General features: G+C 47.5%; 1 protein-coding gene across 1 annotated transcript in view; it reads left to right on the forward strand.

Annotated features, from left to right (window-relative positions):
- The window catches only part of adarb2 (adenosine deaminase RNA specific B2 (inactive)), a gene marked incomplete at both ends in the record, with an annotated part of 34153 nt that overhangs the window by 721 nt on the left and 8695 nt on the right, over window positions 1-24737 (forward strand). Inside the window, 5 exons of the mRNA XM_084475188.1 lie at window positions 7-121; window positions 6314-6482; window positions 10429-10580; window positions 14556-14724; window positions 23176-23357. Coding sequence (XP_084331314.1) covers window positions 7-121; window positions 6314-6482; window positions 10429-10580; window positions 14556-14724; window positions 23176-23357 — 787 coding nt within the window. The remainder of the gene's footprint in view (window positions 1-6; window positions 122-6313; window positions 6483-10428; window positions 10581-14555; window positions 14725-23175; window positions 23358-24737) is intronic.

Raw genomic sequence — 24737 nt, forward strand, 5'->3', positions numbered from 1 at the left:
TTCCAGGACTTTGCCGATACGATCTTTCACCTGGTGAGGGAGAAGTACCGCACGCTGGTGGGGGGCTGCAGCCCTGCCCATGCACGCCACAAGTCCCTGGCCGGCATCGTCATGACCCGAGGTATGGCGAATATCATCCACTATCTTCCAGATATACATTATATAAATCCATATTTATAATGTATATACGCCACTTCGATGAATTATTGAAGCAGTGCAATATAGAACGGACGGGAGACGGAGAAAGAGAGGGAGAGAGAGAAAGAGGGGGGGAGAGGGAGAAGTAGGGGAGAGAGAGAGAGACAGAGAGAGAGAGTGAGGGGGGAGAGAGTGAGAGGGAGAGAAAGGGAGAGGGGGTGAGAGAGAGAGAAGCAAAGGAGAGAGGGGGAGAGAGAGAGACAGAGAGAGAGAGAGAGAGAGAGGGAGGGAGCGAGAGAGACAGCGGGGTAGAGAGAGAGGAGGGAGCGAGAGAGCGAGACACGGAGATACAGTGAGGAAGTAGGGGATAGGGTAGGGAATAGTAAATGGCGAGGGAAACAGTGAATCAAGCGGGAGTGGGAGGAGAGAGCAGAAGACAAAGAGATGCCACTCCAACACTGAAACACTTCCGCCCCCTCAGCACACACACGTGTCACACATCCACAGACACTCACACACCTTGTGTGTGAGTGTGAGCTGGTGCTCCAGTCATCTGCACAGTCATCGGCGTGGGCAGGATCTCGGCCCTGCTTCAACGGGGGGGTGCGGGGGGGGGTGGGGTGGGCAAGTGGGGTTGCCGCAGTGGGTGGCTTAGCAAGATGGCCTCTAAAAAGTGAATCCAACTCACCATAAGTAGTGAAAGTGACTGGCCACACTCCCTCCAGCGGAGTGGAGACCAGCCTTATGGTATAGTGCCCCCACCCCCCTCCCTCCGCGCGCCCCGCCCGCCCCGCCCCGCCCCGCATTCAGCTTGAGGGTTGTAACCATGAAGAGGACGGCTGTATGGACCGGTATTCGGACCGGTAGCTGGACTGACACGGACGTACCAAAATATACACACACAGACACACAAACACGCAGACGTCAGGCGAGACACACGTACACACAGAAATCGGCCACGCATACACATACACACTGCCACACAAACTGACCAGCCGAAAGCAGCGGTAAATACAGACGCACCCATCCACAAACACACACACACACACACACACACACACACACACACACAGGAGGGAAAATACGTTATCTCAGTCCCCGGGGATGCATGCTTCAGGGGGAGGGTTGGGGGGGGCTGGCGGAGGGGTCAGCCAGGGTGGGGGGGGGGGGGGGTATCTAGCCTTCTTTGGAGAGCTCCAGCAGCTCATCAATTTCCACTTCAGTGAGACCCCCAGCCCGGCCAGACCTAATCCAATCCGCCCCCACCGCCGCCGCCGCCCCGATCCCTGCGCCTGGGAGTAATTGCTTCTGTTTGTTTATTAATAGGCAGCGTTATCTTCAAAGATCCAGACACACAGGCAGCCCCAGCATTCCCCCCGCGCGGCGGGCCGGCGGTGGCCAGCGCCCATGCCGGCAGGGACCCAGCGGAGCGGAGACACACACACATATGTCTAGAAACACACACACACACACACACACACACACACACACACACACACACACACACACACACACACACACACACACACATATATATATATATATACATGCACACACACACACACACACACACACACACACACACACACACACATACACACAAATATAAACGCACATACATGCTTGCTACTGTCTCCGCCTTCTGATTATTAGTTGGGGTCCGGTGTTTAATGTGAGACGGATTGCCAGACAACCACATCCACACATACAGGGGTGGGGAAAAGTATGTGTGTGTGTGTGTGTGTGTGTGTGTGTGTGAGGGCGTGTGGCGACCAACCACTCAGAAGGTGGGGAAAATCGCATTGAACGCTCAGTCCATTGAACGCTCAGTCCATTGAACGCTCAGTCCATTGAACGCTCAGTCCATTGAGCGCTCAGTGGGCGGTGCGGACACGGCGCACACATGTTCACACATGTGGCTGAGAAGGAGCCGGGAGGAAGGGAGTGGTCCTATTTATACATACATCCCATCCTCAAATGCCACCCCTCCTCTGATACACACAAAAACACATCGGTTGACGCACACACCCACAGCAGGCTGTTCTTGTGAAGTTCTGGCTGGGGGGGGGGGGGGGGGGTTGGTCAGACCCCAGGATGGGAACCCGAGAGATATTCCTCCGTGTCTCGGGGAGATGAGAGCGCCGAGTTTCAAACAACTTGATTACGACCCTTTTCCTCACTCCAGATCCCCCCCCCCCTTTCAAAGAGACCATTTCTTTTCCCTTCTTTTCTAGTCGTCCTTTTTTCCCTTCTCTTTATCTTTCTCCTCTCACCGGGGGGCGGGGGCTGTCAGTAGGCTCTACAAATTCCCTCTTTTCCCGACAATCACATCAAATGACGAATCTGTGCCTCGCAGAGACGCTGAGCAGATGTGGAAGAAGGGCTTTGTGTGGCTGGAGAAGGTAGATTGGAGGGCTTCAGGTGGGCGGGGCTTATTCTGGTTGGTTCCTCCACTCAGACAAGCTCCAATGTTTAAAGCAGTCGGTTCGAGCTTAAGATATTATACAGAAACGGCGTCATGAAAGACTCACAGATAAGAGCGTATCAAGTCATTGACGTTAGGATTTTGTTGGCAACTTCTGCTCAGGATTGCACAGAAAGTTTATATTCACTCTTGGCTATATTGTTTTGTCTGAATAGTTTTGGCTATATTAGGGAAATTAAAATGGTATGAAAAATAAACATTTTGGTAAAGATACCCATTCTAAAATCTAAAATCCAATGAAGCAACGGTTCATAATGCATATGAACGTTGAGAGGAAGGAACCTGATCTTCTACACACATTGTTTCTAACAGATTTACCCATTATTCTGTGTTGTCACTTCCCCCTACGTGACCTCTGACCCAACTGACCCCCCCCCAGTTCTCTCCACTCACTAAACATTGAAGCGGTTCTATTCACAACACACCGTAATTAATCGCTCCTTCAGTCCTCTTCATGTGCCGTTCCCCTAAGTGGGACTGAAGCCTAAACACTAGTCAATAGCAAATCCCCCTACTGAACATTAATCACAACACAGACACACACACACACACACACACACACACGCCACCTCCCACCCAAAGCGTTCTGAGCCTGACATGCGTCTACTAACAGATGTGCTACTGGGTAATGTATTGTGGTGTATGTGTGGCACTGGGACGCCGTTTGCCAGCATGCAGATGCAGGGCAGACGTGGGGAGATGGAGGTAACACCCCATTAGCTGTTTTTTCTGCACGTCAGGCAGAATGCACAGTTTACGCTCTGCCATTTTTGTCATGCAAATGATGGCTGGACGAATGAATGAACGGACGGACACACTGATGACTGACGTATATTTTCAAATATGTATGTATATATATCTATATATATAGATATACATACATACACATTTATAAATATCCAATATATATATATATATATATATATATATATATATACACAGTATAACCACGGTTACACTTTATTATTAGTAAATACGTGTTAGTGGTCATACAGTTAGAATGTTGTTATCCATATTGTTAATGAACGACGCAACTATTTACATTGTAATTTTCTTTTAAATATTCTTATTACAACACTGTAATAAGTATGTTATGTGTCTTATACGTGTGTATTTGATATATATATTCAAAACACACCTAGTACGGTGTTCTTGCAGTAAGAACACTGTAATAAGCAGCTCATGTGCATTTGTTAACACATACGTATGTGCGTATGTGTTGTACTGCTGTACTGAGAGTCAGCCGATGTGGCTCTCTGGCCTCGGCTGGTCAACCTGCCAGCGGGCGAGGGAGGGCGAGGGAGGGTGGGGGGGGGGGGGGCGTAACCTTGTTTTAGTTCTGGTTTCTTTGTCCCCTTTCCCTGCTGGAAAGCATTGTGTTGTGTTGCCATAGCGAGCGGTGATGAGCAGGCCTTGTGACAGCGGCGTCCTCGTGGGGCGTGGCGTGCGGAGCAGCCAGTGATCAACAGATGTGTTATTGTATGAACAGCAGCCCGGGGGCGGGGGGGGGGGGGGGGGGGGGGGGGGGGGCGTCGTGCTACCTCGTTCCTCACCCACCGTCTCCTTTGGTATCACTGGGACGCGGCTGATTATGCCTGGTTTAAAAACAGCTCAGCCCGCGGGGCTCCTATCGCTCCCTCTCTGTTCACTCTCTCTGTTTCTCTGTCTCTTTTTCTTTGTACCTCCCTCTCTCTCTCTTTCTCTCTCTCTCTCTCTCTCTCTCTCTCTATCTCTCATCCCTGCTCCACCCTTCTCCATCGCTCTTTCCCTGATTTTCTTATTCTCTCTCTCTCTCTCTCTCTCTCTCTCTCTCTCTCTCTCTCTCTCTCTCTCTCTGTGCCAATTTCATGGCGATGCGACGAGCCGCATGGCAGAAATTATCCACTGCAAAATTGATCTAAACAAACGCAAAGTGGAACAAGTGAGTTTTGAATGTGTATGTGTGTGTGTGTGTGTGTGTGTGTGTGTGTGTGTGTGTGTGGATGGGAGGGTGGGTTGGGGGGGGGGGGGCTGTTGGTGTTGTGGGAGAGGAGGCGGGGGATCTGTGGAGAGTCTGTTTGATATCCCCGACAAGGAAACCCTTGGTTTTGTCACACAAACACACACACACACACACACACACACACACACACACACACACACACACACACACACACACAAAACCACACCACCAGTGGTTTATCTCCATGTACACAATACATCTTTTTGTCTTGCATTTGTAAACTTGCTTGACTCTTGACTCTCCCCGGAACGAGCAAAGGCCCACAAAACCAACCCTCCACCGTGAAGGTTCTTTCCCCCACAGCCCCCTCCCTCCCCCCCTCCTCCCCCAGTTAAAGACCAGCTGCACCTGTAGCTTTCTTGTTAGCATGCAGGAGTGAGGAACGCCATCACACCCCTCGGTGCTGTGGTGCTCTCAGCACAGCCACCTTCTGCTTGTTAGGCTGCACTACCTATAGGCGCCACACCTTCCTTCTGCCCCCCCGTCCCCCGTCCCCCGTCCCCCGTCCCCCATCCCCCAGCATCCAGCGATAAACCGCCGCCCTCAGAGGTGAGATATAACTAGCTAGCAACGTTTTCTTTGTCAACCCCCCCCCCCCCCCCCCACATGGTGCCATTTCACAGCATTGTGACACTACCTTTATCTTCCACTCGAACGCTTGAAACTTTTCCATATCAGTTATAAGTGTGTGTGTATAAATATATATATATATATATATATGTCATCTTTCTCTCTCTCTCTCCACCCGCCTGGTCGCTCTCCTCTCCCTCTCTCTCCCTCTCTCATTCTCGTTCATCCAGAGCCTATCTCTACTTCCCCTCTGAACCCTGTTGTCCTCTATTGCTCCTACCCAACCACCAGCTCGACCCCCCCTTCCCCGGCCCCCCAACACACACACACACACAGCCACACGCACACACACTCCTCCCTTCTCCTCATCAGCGGAGGTGTCAGACCTCTCCAGCCCCTGTGCCATCTGGGCAGAGGCTGATAAAGCTTTGCACACGTCCTGCCCACACACCCCTTACCTGTGTCCGACACCCACACCCACACACACCCACACACACACACACACACACACACACACACACTGAGCACCAGGGTGAGCAGAGCTTGACTCCCCTTCCAGACCGCTTGGACGTTCAAAGGTGATGGGTGGGGTTTGTGCAGCGGCTGCTCAGAGGAGGAGTTGAGGGGGGGGGGGGGGGGGCGATGGTGTGGAATGGTGTGTACGACACAAATGCACCGGTGGAGCACTGCTGCTGAGGCTGCTGTGACGGAACTCCCTCTCGTTTACACAACGTTAACATTCACACACCCATCTCAACCCATCTCAGTCAGACAGACAGGCAGCCAGACAGACAGACGGTCTCTCATTTGGCCAGATATGGTCTAAAAATACAGCTTTTTCATGTTGCTTGTCTTGTATGTATGCTTGTCCATACAAATTCATGTTAAGTACTTTGAGTCTTCCTTGTGTGTATGAAAAGTGCTATATAAATAAAGTTGCCTTGCCTTGGCTAATGTCTATATATGTGCACGATTGTGTAAATGTGTGTGTGTGTGTGTGTGTGTGTGTGTGTGTGTGTGTGTATGTGCGTGCGTGTGTGTGTGTGTGTATGGTGTGCGTGTGTGTGCGTGTATGTGCGTGTGTGTGTGTGTGTGTATGGCATGCGTGTGCGCTACAGACATGGACCTGCGGCGGGCCCAGGTGGTGGCGCTGTCCACGGGCACCAAGTGCATCAACGGCGAGTACCTGAGCGACCAGGGCCACGTGGTCAACGACTCCCACGCCGAGGTCACCGCCCGCCGGGCCCTGCTGCGCTTCTTCTACGCCCAGCTGGAGCTCTTCCTCAGGTGAGTTGGTACAGTCCATTGGGGAGGCCGGTAGGTTCATCTGTCCATGATGCATCCTGGTGGACACACGCATGGTGGATTTTGAAGTGGCCCGTCATTTTCAGATTTTCATAGGTTTTTGTTTGAAATACAAGTTCCTCATAGTATTTTGGGGGTTTATTGGCTCACCTGTGTCAACCTGTGTAGGTTGTATATAACTTCACCGTTGTGCTTCTGTTTGACCAGAAGTAAAGTCTTTTTTCTGCTATTCAAAGCCTTGTTTAAAATGCCTTTGTGCCTGAGGTTGTTTTCCTCTTCTGGGTCTAAGCCCAGCTTGATGGTAATGGATAATCAATGGCTAATCACCTGGTGGTAAAAATAGTGACCATTTAACGTTGGAGTTCTTATGTATAATAGAATACAGAAACAAAAGAATTGATCACTCTATGTCACGATCGATCGATCCCCCATAAGCATGGTCTTTTGGGGAGAGAAGGGGAGTTCTCTCAATGTTTACCTCGCTGAATGTATCTGGGTTTGGCTAATGAGTAGACGTGTTCTCCCTGTGCTCCTGTGGGTTCCCTCTGTGTGTATTTTCATCTTCCTCCATTGGTAGGAGGTATCCTGTGAAAGGCCTTTTCATTCTCCACAGACGTGCCCTGGGTAAATAAACGCTGAGCTACATAACATGCCAAAAGATCTGCGTATTAATTGGATATGCTGAAATATAAATATAGACATATAGGTTGTAATGGGTGGTTTTGAGGTGATTTTTCTATTGGATATTTATTGATATTTGAAAGGGTATTATTTTACCTATTTTATACCTATTTTTATTTTACCTATTTTTTACCTATTTTTATTTTAGAGCCCCAGGGAATAACTGGAGTAGACTCAGCAGCATAGAAACAATACCAAACTAACAGAGCTAAGTAAAAAGGCTAGACGGAGCTCAGGGACAACAGCAGGTTGCAAACAGACAACAGAAGAGAGAGGCTTCTAGTGAAGGGAAACTCAAGACTAGACAATGGATCCATTGACACAAACAGTACTCAGAATACAGAACACACTAGTAGTGATACAGAACTCACTAGTAGTGATACAGAACACACTATTAGTGATACTGAATAAAAGTAATGTTACAGAACACACTAGTAGTGATACATAACACACTAATAGTGATACAGAACACACTAGTAGTGATACAGAACTCACTTGTAGTGATACAGAACACACTAGTAGTTCTACAGAACACGCTATCAGTGATAGAGAACAAAAGTAGTGTTACAGAACACACTAGTAACAATACAGAACACACTAGTAGTGATACAGAACACACTAGTAGTGATACAGAACACACTAATAGTGATACAGAACACACTAGTAGTGATACAGAACTGACTTGTAGTGATACAGAACACACTAATAGTGATACAGAACTCACTAGTAGTGATGAACAAAGGTTCTTGGATGGTCAGCCCCTAGCCGTGGTTGAAGCTGGTTCAGGACCATGGACAGAGTCTAGAATAGCAGGCCAAGTCAAGACCGTAACATGTCTCGACAGGTTTGGAAGGTCGTTCTTTTTGCTAAACTGAACAGATCAGCATGGTAAACTAAGGCTTTCCAAGGCTAAATAAAGGCTTACAAAGCTGTGATTCTGGATTGGATAGTCGAGGGATTCTCTATGAAAACACTTCGGAAAACAAGCATGCCCCAATGTTGTGTCCTCACTTTAATGTGTTTTACCTTCTCCAAACTTGTGTACCTTGAGAAAATAAAAATAAGAGGATATCCGTTTTCAGGAATAGTGCAACCTTGGAAATATTACACTTACTCAATGATCCTCTATCTTGCAATTCTTATTTTAATGAAGTTTTTGGTCTCGGACCCAACTATTAGACGCATGCTGCTGAAATAGCCAGCGGTGATGTTTTCTACACCCGCATTCATTATGTTCAACAGCCCCGCTGGGAGACTGGGCTGATTCATCAGATTAGTGGCTCAAAGTCTACACCCTTGAATGTCATATTTGCATACACAGCTCACCGTTTACTTTCTGTTTTGTCTTCGCACAATGCCGGCTGGCAGGTAGGGAGACTTTGTGGCTGACCGAAATGGCTTCTGGGAAAGATAAGTCTGAAATAAATGACCAAACAAAATGCCACAGCTGCCATTTCTATGCCGAGTGGAAAAGGACAAGAAGACAGGGAGCAGGTTTGAGAAATAGTCAAGGTGTGCAGGGCACTGATTCGTTACAGCGATACGCATTGCATAAAAAAACTATGAGGGCAATTACTATCGCTGCCTTAACGCGGGAAGAACCACACCAGAATGTGACGCAAAGTAAAGGCTTAGGCTTAGGGGGTTTACAGACCCCTTACGTCCTTGCGGACCCTCCTTGCGTCCACCGCAAGGGCCTGACGAGATTGTAACCTTCCGTCGAGGCGACGCAGCAGCAAGGGCTGTGATTGTTCCGCTAACTAAAACCCGATGCAGAACCAAAACAAGTTTAGGACTGCGTCGAAGCGTCTGTGTGGTCCTTGCGTTGCGTCGACGTGGAACCATAACTGGGCCTATAGACGTAGCTTCGAGGCCAGTGCCCAATGTCAACCCAGAACCTGTTCAGCATTTAGCATGAATCGCATCTCGTAAAAATCTAAATCTAATCAACATTAGTATATGCTACACGTGAACCTCCTAAGATGGCGCAATTTGATTGGTTCGCTATCTCGGGATATTGGGCAATATCCCATGATTGAGATCTCAAACATGGGAAAAAGTGTCATCTTGTTTATTTTTGGAGTGTTCACGTGTAGTATATACTAAAACAATTATTCACCTCAGGCTCCGTGAATAGTGTTCAATGTTCACTTCGCCTTTGGTGAATAATTGTTAAATAGCAATACTCTCTGTTTCATTCTGTGACTAGATAAGGTTAAAAACAAACCCAAAATAGATCAATGATCAATATTCAGGCAATATCATTGCGTTGTTCGACTTTGATGTTATTATCACCCAGCGCAAACACAAACAGTCGTTGAAGCTAAGTCAGGCATCATAGCTCCCTCTCCATAGGATATTAATGGATTAATGCATGCATTAATGCAGCTATACTAGATGTTTGCCTCTGATCATGTCAAACTAGCTTAAAGAGCACTGAAAGTGCCTTAGTTTGTGTGTGTGTGTGTGTGTGTGTGTGTGTGTGTGTGTGTGTGTGAGGGGGGGCTCTTTGAAGCAACAGCCCTGCTAGCTGTGCACCAAGCAGTCAGATAAGAGATCAAGAAAGTCTTTCTCTTTCTCTTGCACTCACTCATTCACTCACTCGCTCTCTCACTCATTCACACATTCACACACTCAACTACCCACCCACTCACTCATTCAATCACTCACTCACTCACTGACAGCAGGGAAATGAGTCCTGGAGAGAGAGTTCATCTGTTTAACATCTCTTCTTCAATTCATTTTTTGTTGTTTGTTGTTTTTTATTATGCGCAAATAAAACGGATTACCAACACATTCCCTCTCGCTCTGCCTCCAAACCACACCTCCAATCTGCAATGCTGCAATGATGAGTGCAGTCTGTCTCATCCCTCTCAAGTTTCAAAGGGCTTTATTGACATGGGAGACATGCCATTACAGGAATACATTTGCATTGCCAAAAAAAAAGTTGAATACGATATAAGCTTTATATATTAAAGAAAACGAGTGAGTTAATCTCTCTCTGTCTCTTTCTCTCTCTCTCTCTCTTTGTCTCCCTCTTTCTTTCTCTCTCTCCCTCCCCCTCCCTCTCATTTCTCCCTCCCTCTCTCTCTCCCTCTCCCCTCCCTCTCTCCTTCCCTCTGCCCCCTTCTCTCCCTCTCTCACTCTTTCTATCTCCCTCTCCCCCTCCCTCCCTTCCTCTCCCCCTCCCTCCCTTCCTCTCCCCCCCCTCCCTTCTCTCCCTCTGTGCCTCTCTCTCTCCCCACAGTAAGAGGCCAGAGGACTGGGAGGAGTCGATATTCGTGCGGCACAAGGAGAGTGGCTACCGGTTACGGGACAGCGTCCACTTCCACATGTACGTCAGCACCTCGCCGTGCGGCGACGGCAGGCTCAACTCCCCCTACGAGATCACGGCCGAACGTAAGACCCCCCCGGCACCGCAGATGCTTGCTTTGATTCCGTCTGTTATTTACATTACCGGTACACCTGTTGTGTCTGCGTCGTCATCTCATCACTTCTCTTCTGCCAAGTGCTGAAGTGGTTTGAAGTTCTGAACTCTGAAACATAAAAAAAATATTAAAAAAAACATATGGAAAAATGTCAGCTGACAGTATATCAAAGCAGGTTTTGGAGAAGTTTTGGGCGAAAATGAATTTAATTTCTTCCAGGATCAATCGAAAGGGACTACATTATGCTATGGAGGGGTATACTCAAAACTTTAAAATACATACAGAAGGTAACAAGCTTAAAGGTCCCATGGCATGCTATTTTATGGATGCTTTAATATAGGTGTTAGTGGGCCCCTAATACAGTACTTCAAGACGTTCAAGAAATTCAGCCTTGGTGCAGAGTTACAGCCACTACGAGCCAGTCCCACAATGAGCTCTCCACAAATGTGCCATTTTTAGAGGCGGGTCAAGGTGGAGGGTGGGAGTGTGGCCCTGAGCAGCTTGCGGCCACGGTACCATGTGCTAGTGTTTACAGTGGAACACTCCGGGTGCTCCAGTGGGAGTCCTGGAGCTCTATATCTAAATAATATCATATTATATTTAGATATCTATATAATATAATATATATTACCATGGTCAAAAGCTGTTTGCGCCTCCAGATGATATTATGAATCTCAAACGACTGCGTCGGGTTCTCAGACGCCTCTGGTTCTTCCACTTCCACGTCAATATTAAGTACAGACTGAACCGCGAAATGGAGGAGAAAGGGATTGTTGCCCGCAATTGTTGCCCGGGGTTGTCTCCCGCCGGAGCCCCGCTGCCCGCTGGAGCCCCGCTGCCCACCGGAGCCCCGCTACCACGGCAGCGGGGTTCCGGCGGGAGACAACGGCCAACGGCCAACGGCCAACGGCCAACGGCCAACGGGCAGCGTTCAGCGGGCAGCGGGGCTCCGGCGGACAATCCTGGGCATCAATCTTTTTCTCCTCCATGTCGCGGTTCCCAATTCCTTCTCAACCATGGCCAACATAATCCCCACTACGAATCTCGTTGTGGAAATACCAGAGACCTCAGAGAACCCGACGCAGTCTAGTCTTTTCACCAAATGGGAGCTTTACGCAAGCTTGCATTATTGTGTTGCGTGTTATGCGCCATAACACCAACAGCAGAACGGTTATCCAACGGTTATCCCAGACCAAGGAGGTGGTGTCATGTGTCTCATTGTCGGGCAAAATTCTCTGGTCGGGCCAAGCAGAGAAAGGGGAGGTAACTTGGTCTCATATGACGACATATGGATCCCAAATCCCCGCGTTTGAGCGTTCATTTTTTCAAAGGCGGAGCAAGATACCTATTGCTCGTTTTACACCTAACACAATTTTTAGCTACTAGGGGACCATAAGCAGGCTAGGGGAACTCATATTAACGTTAGAAAACCTCATAAAGTGAAAATTTCATGCCATGGGACCTTTAAATTCAGTTGGTATTCTGACCTGCCGCACAGTCTGATCCACATTACACACTTTTTCTTGTTCCGTTGTGGCTTGGGAAAGGGGATGAAATATAATATATATAATATACCGCATTCTGCAGCCTCTCGTGATACTGACTGTCCGTGTTACATGTACCCCAAGCACATCGTTTGACCATGTTTATTTTTTTTTACACAAACAACATAAATCCACCATTAAATTGTTAAATTATGCCTCCTCCCTGTTGGTTTCAATGGAGTTGTCCGAGCCGTTGTCTGAGTATAGTTGAGGCTGGAATGTCATTGGCTCATGTGCGTTCTAAGGGCTGAGCTTAGCGTCAATTTTAAAGAAAACCACTCTTTGGCGGATAGGCTAGTTAGTTATAGCAGTAAAGTTTAGCTATTTGCCTATAAGTCTCTCTCTCTCTCTCTCTCTCTCTCTCTCTGACTCTCTCTCTCTCTCTCTCTCTCTCTCTCTCTCTCACCCTCTCACTCACTCTCTCTCTCTCGCTCTCATGCTCTCTCTCTCTCTCTCTCTCTCTCTCTCTCTCTCTCTCTCTATCTCTCTCACCTAACCCACCCTGCTCCTGTTATGAGGTAAGGTTTATAGGACCATCATGGTGTTGATAGCTGATACACTAGCAACCGCGGTGTGTTTCATTCGTACTTCAGTTTCAACAGAAGCTGTTGACAAGGAGCTGGCAGCCATTTCCACGTCACGTTGTGTCTCGCAGCCCCTGATCAAACATCGGCTGCTGACTGGATGGCATTTTAATGCTGAGTCAAACGAAATACAAATGCATATTCCTTTTGACAGATGAGTGGCATGTGTGTGTGTGTGTGTGTGTGTGTGTGTGTGTGTGTGTGCTGCGTGGGTGTTACTCGCATACCGCAATGGTTTTTCCACCCGGCAGATGGAGATTGAACACAAAATAAATTCTTTCTCAGCTTTCCTTGGAAGCGTTTGTTTTTCAGAGCGGTTTAAAAGTGAAGCGGATCAATACCGCAGACAGGGAGATTTGTCTGTTCAAGAGGGGTTTTCTGTTGGTAGTGGTGCTGCTGTTGTCATGGTTATTGTTGTTGTTGTTGTTTTATTCAGAGCTGAGAGTGTCAAGGCTCACATCTGCATCCCTTCAGGCAAACCATAGCATGAGAGAGAGAGAGAGAGAGAGAGAAAGTGAGCGTGAGAGAGAGAAATAGCAATGGATCAAATAGAAAGGGTAAGAGAAATAGAGAGAGAAAAAAAGTGAGGGATTAAACAGAAAGGGGGTGAAAGAGAAGGGAACACAGAAAGAGAGAGAGGGAGAGAAATTATTAGAAAGGAGGAGTGAGACCAAAAATACGAGAGAGAGACAGAGAGAGGCAGATATCTCTATAAAGAACACTTCTTTAACAGCACACAGGATCTGTCCTCTGGGACAAGTTGTCACGCACTTGCACCTCCGCACAGAATGACAGAGCTGTTACCGCCGGTAGCACCTTTTATTCACATGACTTCTTTTTGGCAGATGGGAATAGAGAACACGAACAAGAACGTAGTTTGCTTTTATAAAAATTTCATTGAACTAGGTATTGCTTAGAGAGCTGTCCCGGTAATGACAAGATCTAGACCATGTCAGTCTCTCTGCCTCTCTCTACCTCTCTCGCTCTCTCTGACTCTGACTTGACTGACTGACTTGACTGCATAATACAAAATAGCAGGCCTCTCAGATGAAAGAAGGTAAACAATTATGTGGAATATTAAACGTATCACTTTTCTGCCAGCTTCAGTTGAACTGGGGAGAAAATAATGAGAGGTGGTTGTGGGTACTCTCCTGAGGGCAACTCACTGACGTTTCTCCCTGCCACTGCTTTGCTGTGTGGTAACTGTCCTCAAAAAGACTCGCTAAATTTGTTTAGTCCTGATATAATATAGTCTGAGTAATTACAGCCAGTAATTACTATGTTGAAACATAATAACCTATACTAATATGTTATTTTAATGATATTAGGCTCTGATATAGTATGCTTTAGTGAATAGCTCTAAATTACTGCCGGCTCATAATCTGATTTACTCTATCCTTCTTTTCATTTCTTTTTTATATTCTGTCTGTCTTTATTTCTTTCTTTCTTTCTTTTTGTCTGCTTTTGTCTGCTTTCTGTCTGTCTTTCTTTCTTTCTGTCTTTCTGTGTTTGTGTCTGTCTGTCTTCATGTCCATTTTTCTCTCTTTGTATCTGTCTTTGTGTCTGTCTGTCTTTCTTTGTATCTGTCTTTGTGTCTGTCTGTCTTTCTTTGTATCTGTCTTTGTGTCTGTCTGTCTTTCTTTCGGTGTGTCTGTCTCTATGTCCGTGAATCTCTCTTTGTGTCTGTCTCTACGTCCCTCCCTCGCTCTTTGTGTCTGTCTCTATGTCCGTCCGTCTCTCTTTGTGTCTGTCTCTATGTCCGTCCGTCTCTCTTTGTGTCTGTCTCTATGTCCGTCCATCTGTCCTGCCGTCTCCCAGTGCACAGCAGCAGGAACCTGGGCCGGAAGCAGCACAGCCACCTGCGCACTAAGATCGAGTCGGGCGAGGGGACGGTCCCGGTCCGGTTCCGGGGGCCGGTCCAGACCTGGGACGGGGTCCTTCAGGGGGAACAGCTGGTCACCATGTCCTGCACGGACAAGATCTCCAGGTCAGTGCTGGGGAATTAAAGCTTTGTTTGTATGCCCGCGTCTAATACCGGCCCTGGGTCCCTCCATTACCGGTAGGGCCAGAAGTGTCCGCCATCGCCACTGGGACCCCATGCTGTGATTGGCTCCCTACGTCGTTGCATGTTTTTGGTTGTAGTCGTTAGAAGAGCGACCGACGAAGGAGATTTTGTTTGTGAAGAAAAAGATACAATATTTGAAAATCTGATTTTTGCCCTCGTACTTAAAGGTCAGAATACTGCCGTCCCGTGATTCAGCAGGCTACGTATTCTACAGATATTCTCCTGCCTATCATTTCACCATTCACCCAACATCAGGTGGAAGATATATAAAAAGAAAACGTTACAACTGCGTTTGTTGCTTGCACTTCCATAGTCGTCCAGGCGGGTAAACAAATTATTTGCAAATTACTTTTGTACTCAAAACACGCTTTCATTGTCCCGTTGGGCTGAATGTGCCCACGTGCCACACTGTTAAATCTGTGCATTGTTGATACAGTGAGTTCTTAATGTAAGTTAGGTCAAATCGCCTTTGTACCGTAGAGGTATATAAGCTCATCATCCCTTCGCAAATTGCCTCAAGCCTAGGAGGGCCCCACCTTACCTACTGTCTAACCGCTTTGATGAGTGCCAGATGGGCGTATAGGTAGAGATGGGATGGAATCCAGACTTTTTCGCTTCACCCATGCACTCAATAACCAGCAGATTTCCCTCATTAATTCACTCATTCATTTAGTTGTAACACAGGGGTTACTGCTAATAAGCACGTCCAGATGGTCGACTCAAAAATCGATTTTAATGCAGCATTTGAATAGATTTGTAAAAATGGTTTCTCGTCTATGTGAGAGAGAGAGCAAAATAATTTGAGACTGCGTGTGTGTGTGTGTGTGTGTGTGTGTGTGTGTGTGTGTGTGTGTGTGTGTGTGTGTGAGTCATTGGTCATCTGCAACATTTGCGTTGCTATCGGCGTTTTGATTTCCCATATGTGTCAGCTTATCCCGTACTAATAAACTGGCATATTAAAAGTGCAAGTCACATTTGATTGATCAGAATCACGGCAAAAGGAGCACCTGTTGAATGCAGATGCAAATGCAGACTGCAGCCTATGTTTTCTAAGAACTTTTATCATGATAACAATGTAATAATCTTTTAAGTAACATTTTTAAGTAATAATCTTTTAAGTAGCCAATGACTGGGAATGTTTCAAGAGTCTTAAAGGGTCTGTCTGTGGTTTGGAAGAATTTTACACATACAACCGAAAAAGGTTAAATTAGCATGTGAGTTACTTACCCTTTATAGGTATGCATTGATATTACACATTTTATGACAGACAGTTCCGACCACGTAATTTGATTGTAAAAGGGGCATTCCATGAGTGCTGGAATAGAGTGTAAACGCACTGGGACTTTTATCACTCCGCTGTACTGGGGTTTCTAAGAACCCTTAATAACATTGACATTCTTAAGCTGTAAACTCATCGGAATCACACAAACTGCCAAACCGATTGTCCACAGACCCATATTTCCATGGTAAATAAAAGGAAACATACAGATAAATGAACACGATGCAAATAGGCTGGCCTGCGGTATAACGTGTAGATCTACACGACGTAGCAAGCTAGTGTGCAGGAAAATGTTTGTGTTGCTTGGCAGCAGTCCATTCCCAGTCCAGTTGCAGCACTATTTGTGATGATTAAATAAACAAATCATATTCTGTTGTGGCTTATTGCTGTTCACTAATAAATAGTGCTTGTATAAAATTGATTTCCACTGGAGGTCATGCCGTTGTACTGAATACCAGCACGGCGATGATCTTCTTCGTTTCTCTGCCTCGTACCTATGACCGAATCAACTGTGTATGTGAGCAGATGGTAGCAGAGCAAACTGTGGGGGAAGAAAAGGTTGCTCTTAAAATATATATGTATACATCTATTTCTGCTTCAAGTGTGTCGATGAAATGGGAAATACAGGGGAACACAATTAACTAATTAAGAGAGAACACAGGTGAGCACAATTGACCAATCAGGAGAGCACACAGGTGAGCACAATAAACCAATCAGGACAGGCGACACTAGTGACCGCAACGGGGGGAAGTGGTCTGGGAACCAATGAATCTGCATGCTTGTGTTCTGTTAGCTCTGGCTCCGCTCCCGTTTGGACCGATCCAGCAGCCCTGGCTAGAGTCAGCCAATCACAACCGGTTATCTCATATGATGCGGGTTTAATATGACTACCGTAGAGGAGCGCCCTATGGGAGGCATTTTAACTTTAATAAACAAAGATGGATGCTGCTATCTGTGACCGATGATTACGCCCCATGGAAATCGAAAATAAACAGACTCAATTCGCAAAATGTGTATTGGTCCGGCGACGTCAGGCTCGAGGAGAAGGGGAATGGGAGGCTGACATCAGGTACACGAGACCAAGGATTACACTGATAGAACGGTGACTCTTCCACGCTGCCTGATGGCACCACTGTAGCAGTAAACTCATGGGAGACACGCTTCACGAGAAGCATGTACACCCCCCAGCTACGTCAGGCTGCCTTGTCACCATTTACGGAAGCCATCCACGTTCCCCATTTCCAATGTAGCTTAATGGAAAGTGGTGACTAAAAGCCCCAACACTGAAACATAAATACTCAATTTGTTCTCAGATGCACTTGCAGGCCTGTACATTGTCGTATCACTCAGCCAATAAAATCGGCTTTATTTTAACACACTGAAAATAGATACCGCCTTCCTGGCTCCCAAGCAAAGTAGGGGCTCTTAATAAAAGGGCGTGTATGGGATTTGACGCGAGCGCAGACAGTAACACTACTAGATTAGGTGGAGAGGTGGAAGAGAACACTGCCAATATTCATGAACGTGTGTTTCTCCCTGACAGCGGAGCCTTGTATCTGTGTTACCAGCGCAGCAAAGAGGGCAGTGCTAAACGCATCCTATTCCTCAGTGCAAGCCCGGCTCAACGGCCAGGCTAAGTTCAACCTATTCCTCAGTGGAAGCCCGGCTCAACGCATTCCCCCGTGTAAACGTGGCTGGATGGCAATTCTCAAATTCAATCTTTTTTTTTGTCTTACCATGCAAGCACAGCAAGATTGCGGTGCTAAATTGAGTGTGTTTCGTGCGCTTTTGCATTTTAAACTGTTATTGTTGGGGTGTTTTTTTCGACTTCAGCCGTTAGCTTCTGTGCTTTTAGAATATCCCACAGTGAGTGAGCCCAAGCGTCAGAGGAACAGAGAGCCAAAGATGAAAGGCAATTTGGTTTGGTTAAATGTTATCTTTTAACGTTAAACTCTTAGTGCTGACAGTTTGGTTTTGCCATTCTGACTCTCCCCCCCCCTCCCAGATGTCCCAGATAAGTGAGGGCGGCGCATTAAGTAAGTGTTTCAGAGATCTGTTTTGTAATGGGTCCCTTATTTAGCAGCGCCATCACCGAGCTTGGCAGGAAGTGACCCCCCCCCCCTTACCCCCCCTGCCCTAATCTAGCGGGTGAGGTAACACACTGTGCCTACTGAGCCACAGAGGACAACAGCTGAGACATTATGGCTTGTGGGAACACACACACACACACACACACATATACATACAGAGAGAGAGAGAGAGAGGACTTTAGTTGGGGGGAGGGGGTTAAGAGTGATGGGGGCCTGGTGTTAATTTGACCAATTTGATTCGGTTTACCAGGGCAGGAGACACTGTGATTATATCTAGCCAGGTCACCAACGGGGGTGAAAGCAATTACTTTAGCAAAAAAAGAAGAAGGGGGAGAAAATAGAGAGGGAGAGGCAGAAGGGACACCCTACTATTTCTTCTGCCCTTTCTCTCTCTCTCTCTCTCTCTCTCTCTGTCACTGTCCTTCCTTCCCTACACACATGCATACACACACTCATAGTCTGACACATTCTCACACACACACACACACACCCACATGCTCACAGACACATATTCTCAGACAGACAGACACACACACATAACTAGTCTCAAACACACACACACTCATAAACATGGATATGATGGCAGGTCCTTTATCGCCTCCTTTATTGAGGTAAATGATGAGAGATCACTGGTAACAGTGACCAGAGCAGGAACTGTTACCAGTGACCTGCTCACTGGTAACAGTGAGCAGGTCAAGCAGATCGGAGGACACTCCATCAAGGTCGGAGTGGGCACACATACACACACACACACACACACACACACACACACACACACACACAAATGCATACACACTACGACAGATACATACACACATTTCAGACACACAGGTAGCACATACACTTAGTACAGACACAAGGACACACGTACACACCTTAAAGCACACAAATATACACACAGAAATGCCCGCATATGTACACACACACACACACACATGATATATTGAGATAAAAGTGCACGGCCACTCACTAAGACACAGACCTGGCGGACCATGGTATCAGACCCAATTATTAATTAAGACGTGCAGAACAACTCTTTATTCAAATCAATAGCACGATTTTGATCTGATTTTATTAGTGTTTTTTAAACGGCCCTTAAACGGTTCCTTCTCCTTCTGCCTCTCTCTCTCTCCATCTTTATTTTGTCTACTCTCATGGCAGTTTTATGTAGATGAACACATTACTTTAATGACGGCTGTTGGAGGAGACTGAGTTAGGAGGAAGGCAAGTGTGTCTGCCCCTCTCTCTTTAAACCTTCACACACACCCCAAACAGCCAGCTGGCTGTCTCGTCGTGCATGAGATTAGAAGATGCTTCTGATTCGCCACGTCGCTCTCAGGGAGAAATTAATATTTCAGGCTAAATTATTTTTATGTTTTGTTTTTTGTTGTTGTATGTTACATATCTGTTGTTGGAGCTTTAGTATGTAGGGATGGGGGTTAGGGAGCTATTGGGCTGTAGAGGAGGTGTGTGTGTGTGTGTGTGTGTGTGTGTGTGTGTGTGTGTGTGTGTGTGTGTGTGTGTGTGTGTGTGTGTGTGGGAGGGGGGGGGGGGTTGGTGTGTTTGTTAAAGGAGTAATACATCCTAAACACATGACATCTTTGACATCGTTATAACGTCTCCTGGTCATTTACGCAGGATTTACAACAGTGTTTAACAGCAGAGTATGGCCCTGTCCCAATTCCTTCCCCTAGATTTGAGCCCTAACCCTAGATTTTGTGCGTTCCTGCGAAGGGGGAGGGTGTCCCAATACTTAAGGGAGCAAGGGGGAGTGCGGTTTTTCCCTTAAAATCAACCCTTGAATGCTAGCCAGCTCGGTAGCTGGCTTGCAGCTAAGGGCCCTCAAAGTGTTCTTGTTAAGGGGAGAGAAACGGGACTGGGCCTAAGTCTTTACACCTCTGTGACATCAACCATACATATCCAACACCAGCCCCACAACGCAGGGGTTCTGTCTCAGAGTCCCAATACACTTTGGCGCACTGGGGGACTGTGGGGACTGGGGGACTGCGTGGCCACGATCTCCGTCCAGTTGCAGAGGCGTGGCCTCGTTGGAGGAGGAGGCGGCCTGGTGGTCACTCTCGGTTGTCACATGCATCCCCGAAACCAGTCAGCGACCATTCATTTGATATCCTTTTAGGAGGCCTTAGCGGTAGACACACACCAAAGTGTTCACCAGAGTATTGTCCGCGACTCTGTGAAAGGTTTATTTTTTTCGGTTTGGGAGTTTGAGTTTTTCCCTGAAAGCGAGGGAGAAAGGATTGAGAACCCACAAGAGAAAAAAAACAACTGCCTTTTGTCTTGCCCGCGTTTGTCATCATGAAGGGACGATGAGATTTTATTGCCCGTGTGGCATATTGTGTATGTGTAGCTTTCACAATCAAGAATGATTGCCGGCTATGCATTTTGTAATATACACTTGATTGTTGCATTTCATTTATGAAATAGCTTTTTCCAAATGTTGCCCCCTGATGTTGCAAGGCTGTAGTGAAAGTCGTTCTGGGTAACGTAGGAAAATAGCTCAATGTAGCAGATCGCGGGAAGCCTGACCCGACAGCCAGTGACAAACTGCAAATAACCATACAGTACAATATCAGGAAAACAGGACCGGGGTGCATTGTACATCACAAATAGACGTATATAACAATGTCAACTGAACTTGATAAAAAAATGTTCATCAATGCACCATCAACGTTTAATTGAGTGTTCAGGAATCTAAAGCCATAATGAGTGATTATGAGGCAAGGTGTGGGGGCTGGGAGGGGGAATGGGCTGGTGGGAAATCACGCGCCTGTCGTAATTTAAATCCGTGATGAAGAATCATTGATTAACGAAACGAACAATGATGGAAAAATTAGAAGCATCATTTTCCTCTCCCTTTTTTTTCTTACCCCCTGATTGTTCTGCTCTGAAGTTCATTATTGTGACGCGCTGCTGAGACGACAGCACAGGGACAGGGGAGGCGTTCACATCATGCCCTGTAGACACACACGCCGTACACACACTCTCACCACACACACACACACGCATAGCAACATACTCACACACACACACACACACACACTCTCACCACACACACACACACACACACACACACAGACACACGCATAGCAACATACTCACACACACACACACACACACACTCTCACCACACACACAAACAGACACATACCAACATACTCACACACACACTCTCCAACACGCACACAAACACATACACACTCTCACAGACACTCTCACATACACACACACCCACACTCTCACAGGCACACTGACACACACACAAATACTTTTCACACACACACACACACACACACACACACACACACACACACACACACACACACACACACACACACACACACACACAAATACACACAGACACGCACGCGTTCTCTCTCTCCCCCCCCCGCCCCTCGCTCTCTCTCTGTCTCTGAAGGGCAGCAGTGATAATAAACATGGTAATCATCGTTTCCCATCCATAAATTAGCCTGCCGCTGGTTCAGCGGAGTGGATTTCAGCGCGGGGTGGCACGGCTCCAGCTGGCTAACGGGCGTCACCGAGCCCCACTCTGTGGTGGTGTTAGCAGGAGCCAGCGGAGGGGGGGGGGGGGGGTGAGCCCAGCGCATCCAGCTCCCTGTCACTTGTGGTTCCTCACCCACCACACCGCCAGCAAACAGAAACATAACACAACCACAAGGTGATGGCCTCTTTTTTCCTTTCTTTGGAGTCATTTATCTTTTGTTTAACCCGGAGACGTGCTCCTCGGAGGGGGGGAGGGGAGGAGGGGGGGGGGGGGGGGGGGGGTCTCTGCGCATCGCGTTAACCCCTCGATGACGCCGCCTGCGATTGGCTCCACCCCGCGGGTGATCGTCATGTGTTGCTTGTTTGTTTATTTCTTTCGTCTTTAAGGTGGGGGGGGTGGGGAAGGGCAGGGGTTTGTTGTTTGCGTGTGTGTGTGTGTGTGTGTGTGTGTGTGTGTGTGTTTGTGTTTGCATATGCCTGCGTGTGTGTGTGTGTGTGTTCATGTGCGTGCGAGTGTGTGTCTGCGTGTGTGTGTGTGTGTGTGTGTGTGCGTGTGTGTGTTTGTGTGCGTGTGTGCCTGTGTGTCTGCATGTGTATGTTTGCGTGTGTACGTGTATGCGCGTGTGTGCGTGTATGTGTGCGTGTGTCTGCGTGTGTATGTTTGTGTGCGTGTGTGTGCACGTGTGTGTGCGTTTGTGCACGTGCGTGTGTGTGTGTGTGTGTGTGTCTGCGCGGCCATGAAAGCTGTCAGTCCAATGTCGTTGGCCCATCGCATCACGTCCCGTGGTGAGATAGCGATCAAATTGTCTCCGCCTGTCACCGACGCCCTACACCCCCCCCACCCCCCCCCCCCACCACCTCCCCATTTTTCCCTTACCTCTGTTAAACTGTTCCTCGCATCTTTTCATTCATCTCCGCCCCACCCTCTCTGCCCCCCCCTCTCTTTGCCTTGACAATCCTCTTTCTCCGTCACCCCCGCCCGCTCCTCCGTCGTCTCCGTCCTAATCTATGCCCTTCTTTGCCCTTCCGACCGCTATCTCCACCTTCTCATCTGCGCCCTCCCCACCCAATCCTCCACCCCCCCCCAACCTGCCAATTGTGGTCTCTTATCATGCCTCTCTTGCCCCCCCATCCCCCTCCCCCAACCTCCCTCTCCCTTGTTTTCCTTTTCTTTCTCAATGGACCTGACCGCTGCTTTACACACGCACGCACGCACGCGTGCACACACACACACACACACACACACACACACACACCGGCCACTTTCAATGACTCCACCGCCAAAAAAAAAAAGCTCTTGCATCACTCCCTTTCCCCCACCTCAATTCAAATTCCCCATCCCCTCCCCCTCCCCCCCGATTCATCCGATTCATCGCCTCTGTTCCACTTTAACCTTTAACCCCTATGACCTTTTCTATCCGTCCCTTCCTCTCTGGTCCTCCCCCCCCCAACCCCTCCTGTCCTCCCCTCTGGCTGCTCCAGGTGGAACATCCTGGGGCTGCAGGGGGCGCTGCTCAGCCACTTCCTGGAGCCCGTGTACCTGCACAGCGTGACGGTGGGCAGCCTGCGGCACACGGGCCACCTGGGCCGGGCGCTGGCCCTGCGGCAGGAGCGCGTGGGGCCCCTGCCCTCGGCCTACCGGAGCCACCCGCCCCTGCTGAGCGGTAGGCTGCACCCCCTCCACTTACACACATATAACCACACACACACACACGCACGCACATATATACATACGCACGCGCATCCACACAGAGATGCACACACATAACCAGTGTTGGGAAGGATACCTTTAAAATGTATCCAGTTACAGAATATAATACATGCTGAAAAATGTAATTTGCACCGTATTCCGTTACATTACTCAATCTGAGTATTGTATTGTGAATACTTGGATTACTTCCACATTGAATTGCATTTTGTGTAGGAATGCGGAATCAAATCCTGCTTACTAAACAGGCCTATTCTGCTGTGTTCTTCTGTTCCAACTGGCTGAATGTGTTAGGACCAAGTCTCCCTGAAAGTGCACTATATTATATAATTTGCTGTAGAGGAACAAAGACTATAAGGGTATGTTTATGCAAAAGATATAACCAGCAGACAAATTGACCAATTTTCCCTTTTAAGTTTCTTTATTTACACAGCTGTTAAAAGTGGGAAAATGGACAAACATAAAATATTCTGTTTCTGTACAGAATTTGCTATTACATCTAACATTTTCTTTCACTGAGCTAAGTGCATAGGTGTTGCCTATAAAATCACCCTGTGTGCCGGTGAAAGTAAACAATCATGGATATCCAGCTAGCTGCACTCGTTGTGCCGATATTGTGCTGATATTTGTTTCATACAGTTGCGGACCAGTCAAACTCCTTCTCCCTCATCCTAGTACTGAATGTGTTAAATGCATCGGCATTTTTATCTGTGTTTTCCAGCATACGTTTTATGTGGGTGTCTGTCCAAATATCCAGTAGACGTTCTGTCTCCTCTTTCCTCCATGTTGAGCCACGACTCATTTTCACCCGACGGCCCGACAATGTGCTTCTCATCTTACCACTTATCAAACAATAATTCCAATAATGCGCGCGGCTGAGCGGGTGCCTGTTACGTCCAAAGAGGCGTATGCCTTTTATAACTGGATCGGATTCACATCTCAAGCGAACCGCACCAGGGTTTGTTTGGAAGCGAACTGAAACCACCTCTTCAGGGAGGTCTCGGCTGGCTGATATGGTGCGCACCAAATTGAGGTGACTGCATTCACACCAACGCAAACGTACTGAGGCAAGGGACCAAAATCGTTTAGTGCGCACTAAATGCTGTTGGTGTGAAAGCGCCCTAGAGAGTGAATAAACTTGTGAAACAGAGTATCGTCATGTAATCCATTGATTTCAACAATGTAAGTGTATTCTAAATACCAACTATTTAAATTGTAACTGTAACAGAATACAGTTACTTATAATTTGTATTGTGTATTTGAATATGTAACGCCGGTACATGTTTTCCGTTACTCCCCAACACTGCACATAACCACACACATGCACATACACACA

This window comes from Micromesistius poutassou (genome assembly GCF_964030765.1).
Source record: "Micromesistius poutassou genome assembly, chromosome: 11".
Classification (NCBI taxonomy): Eukaryota; Metazoa; Chordata; class Actinopteri; order Gadiformes; family Gadidae; genus Micromesistius; species Micromesistius poutassou.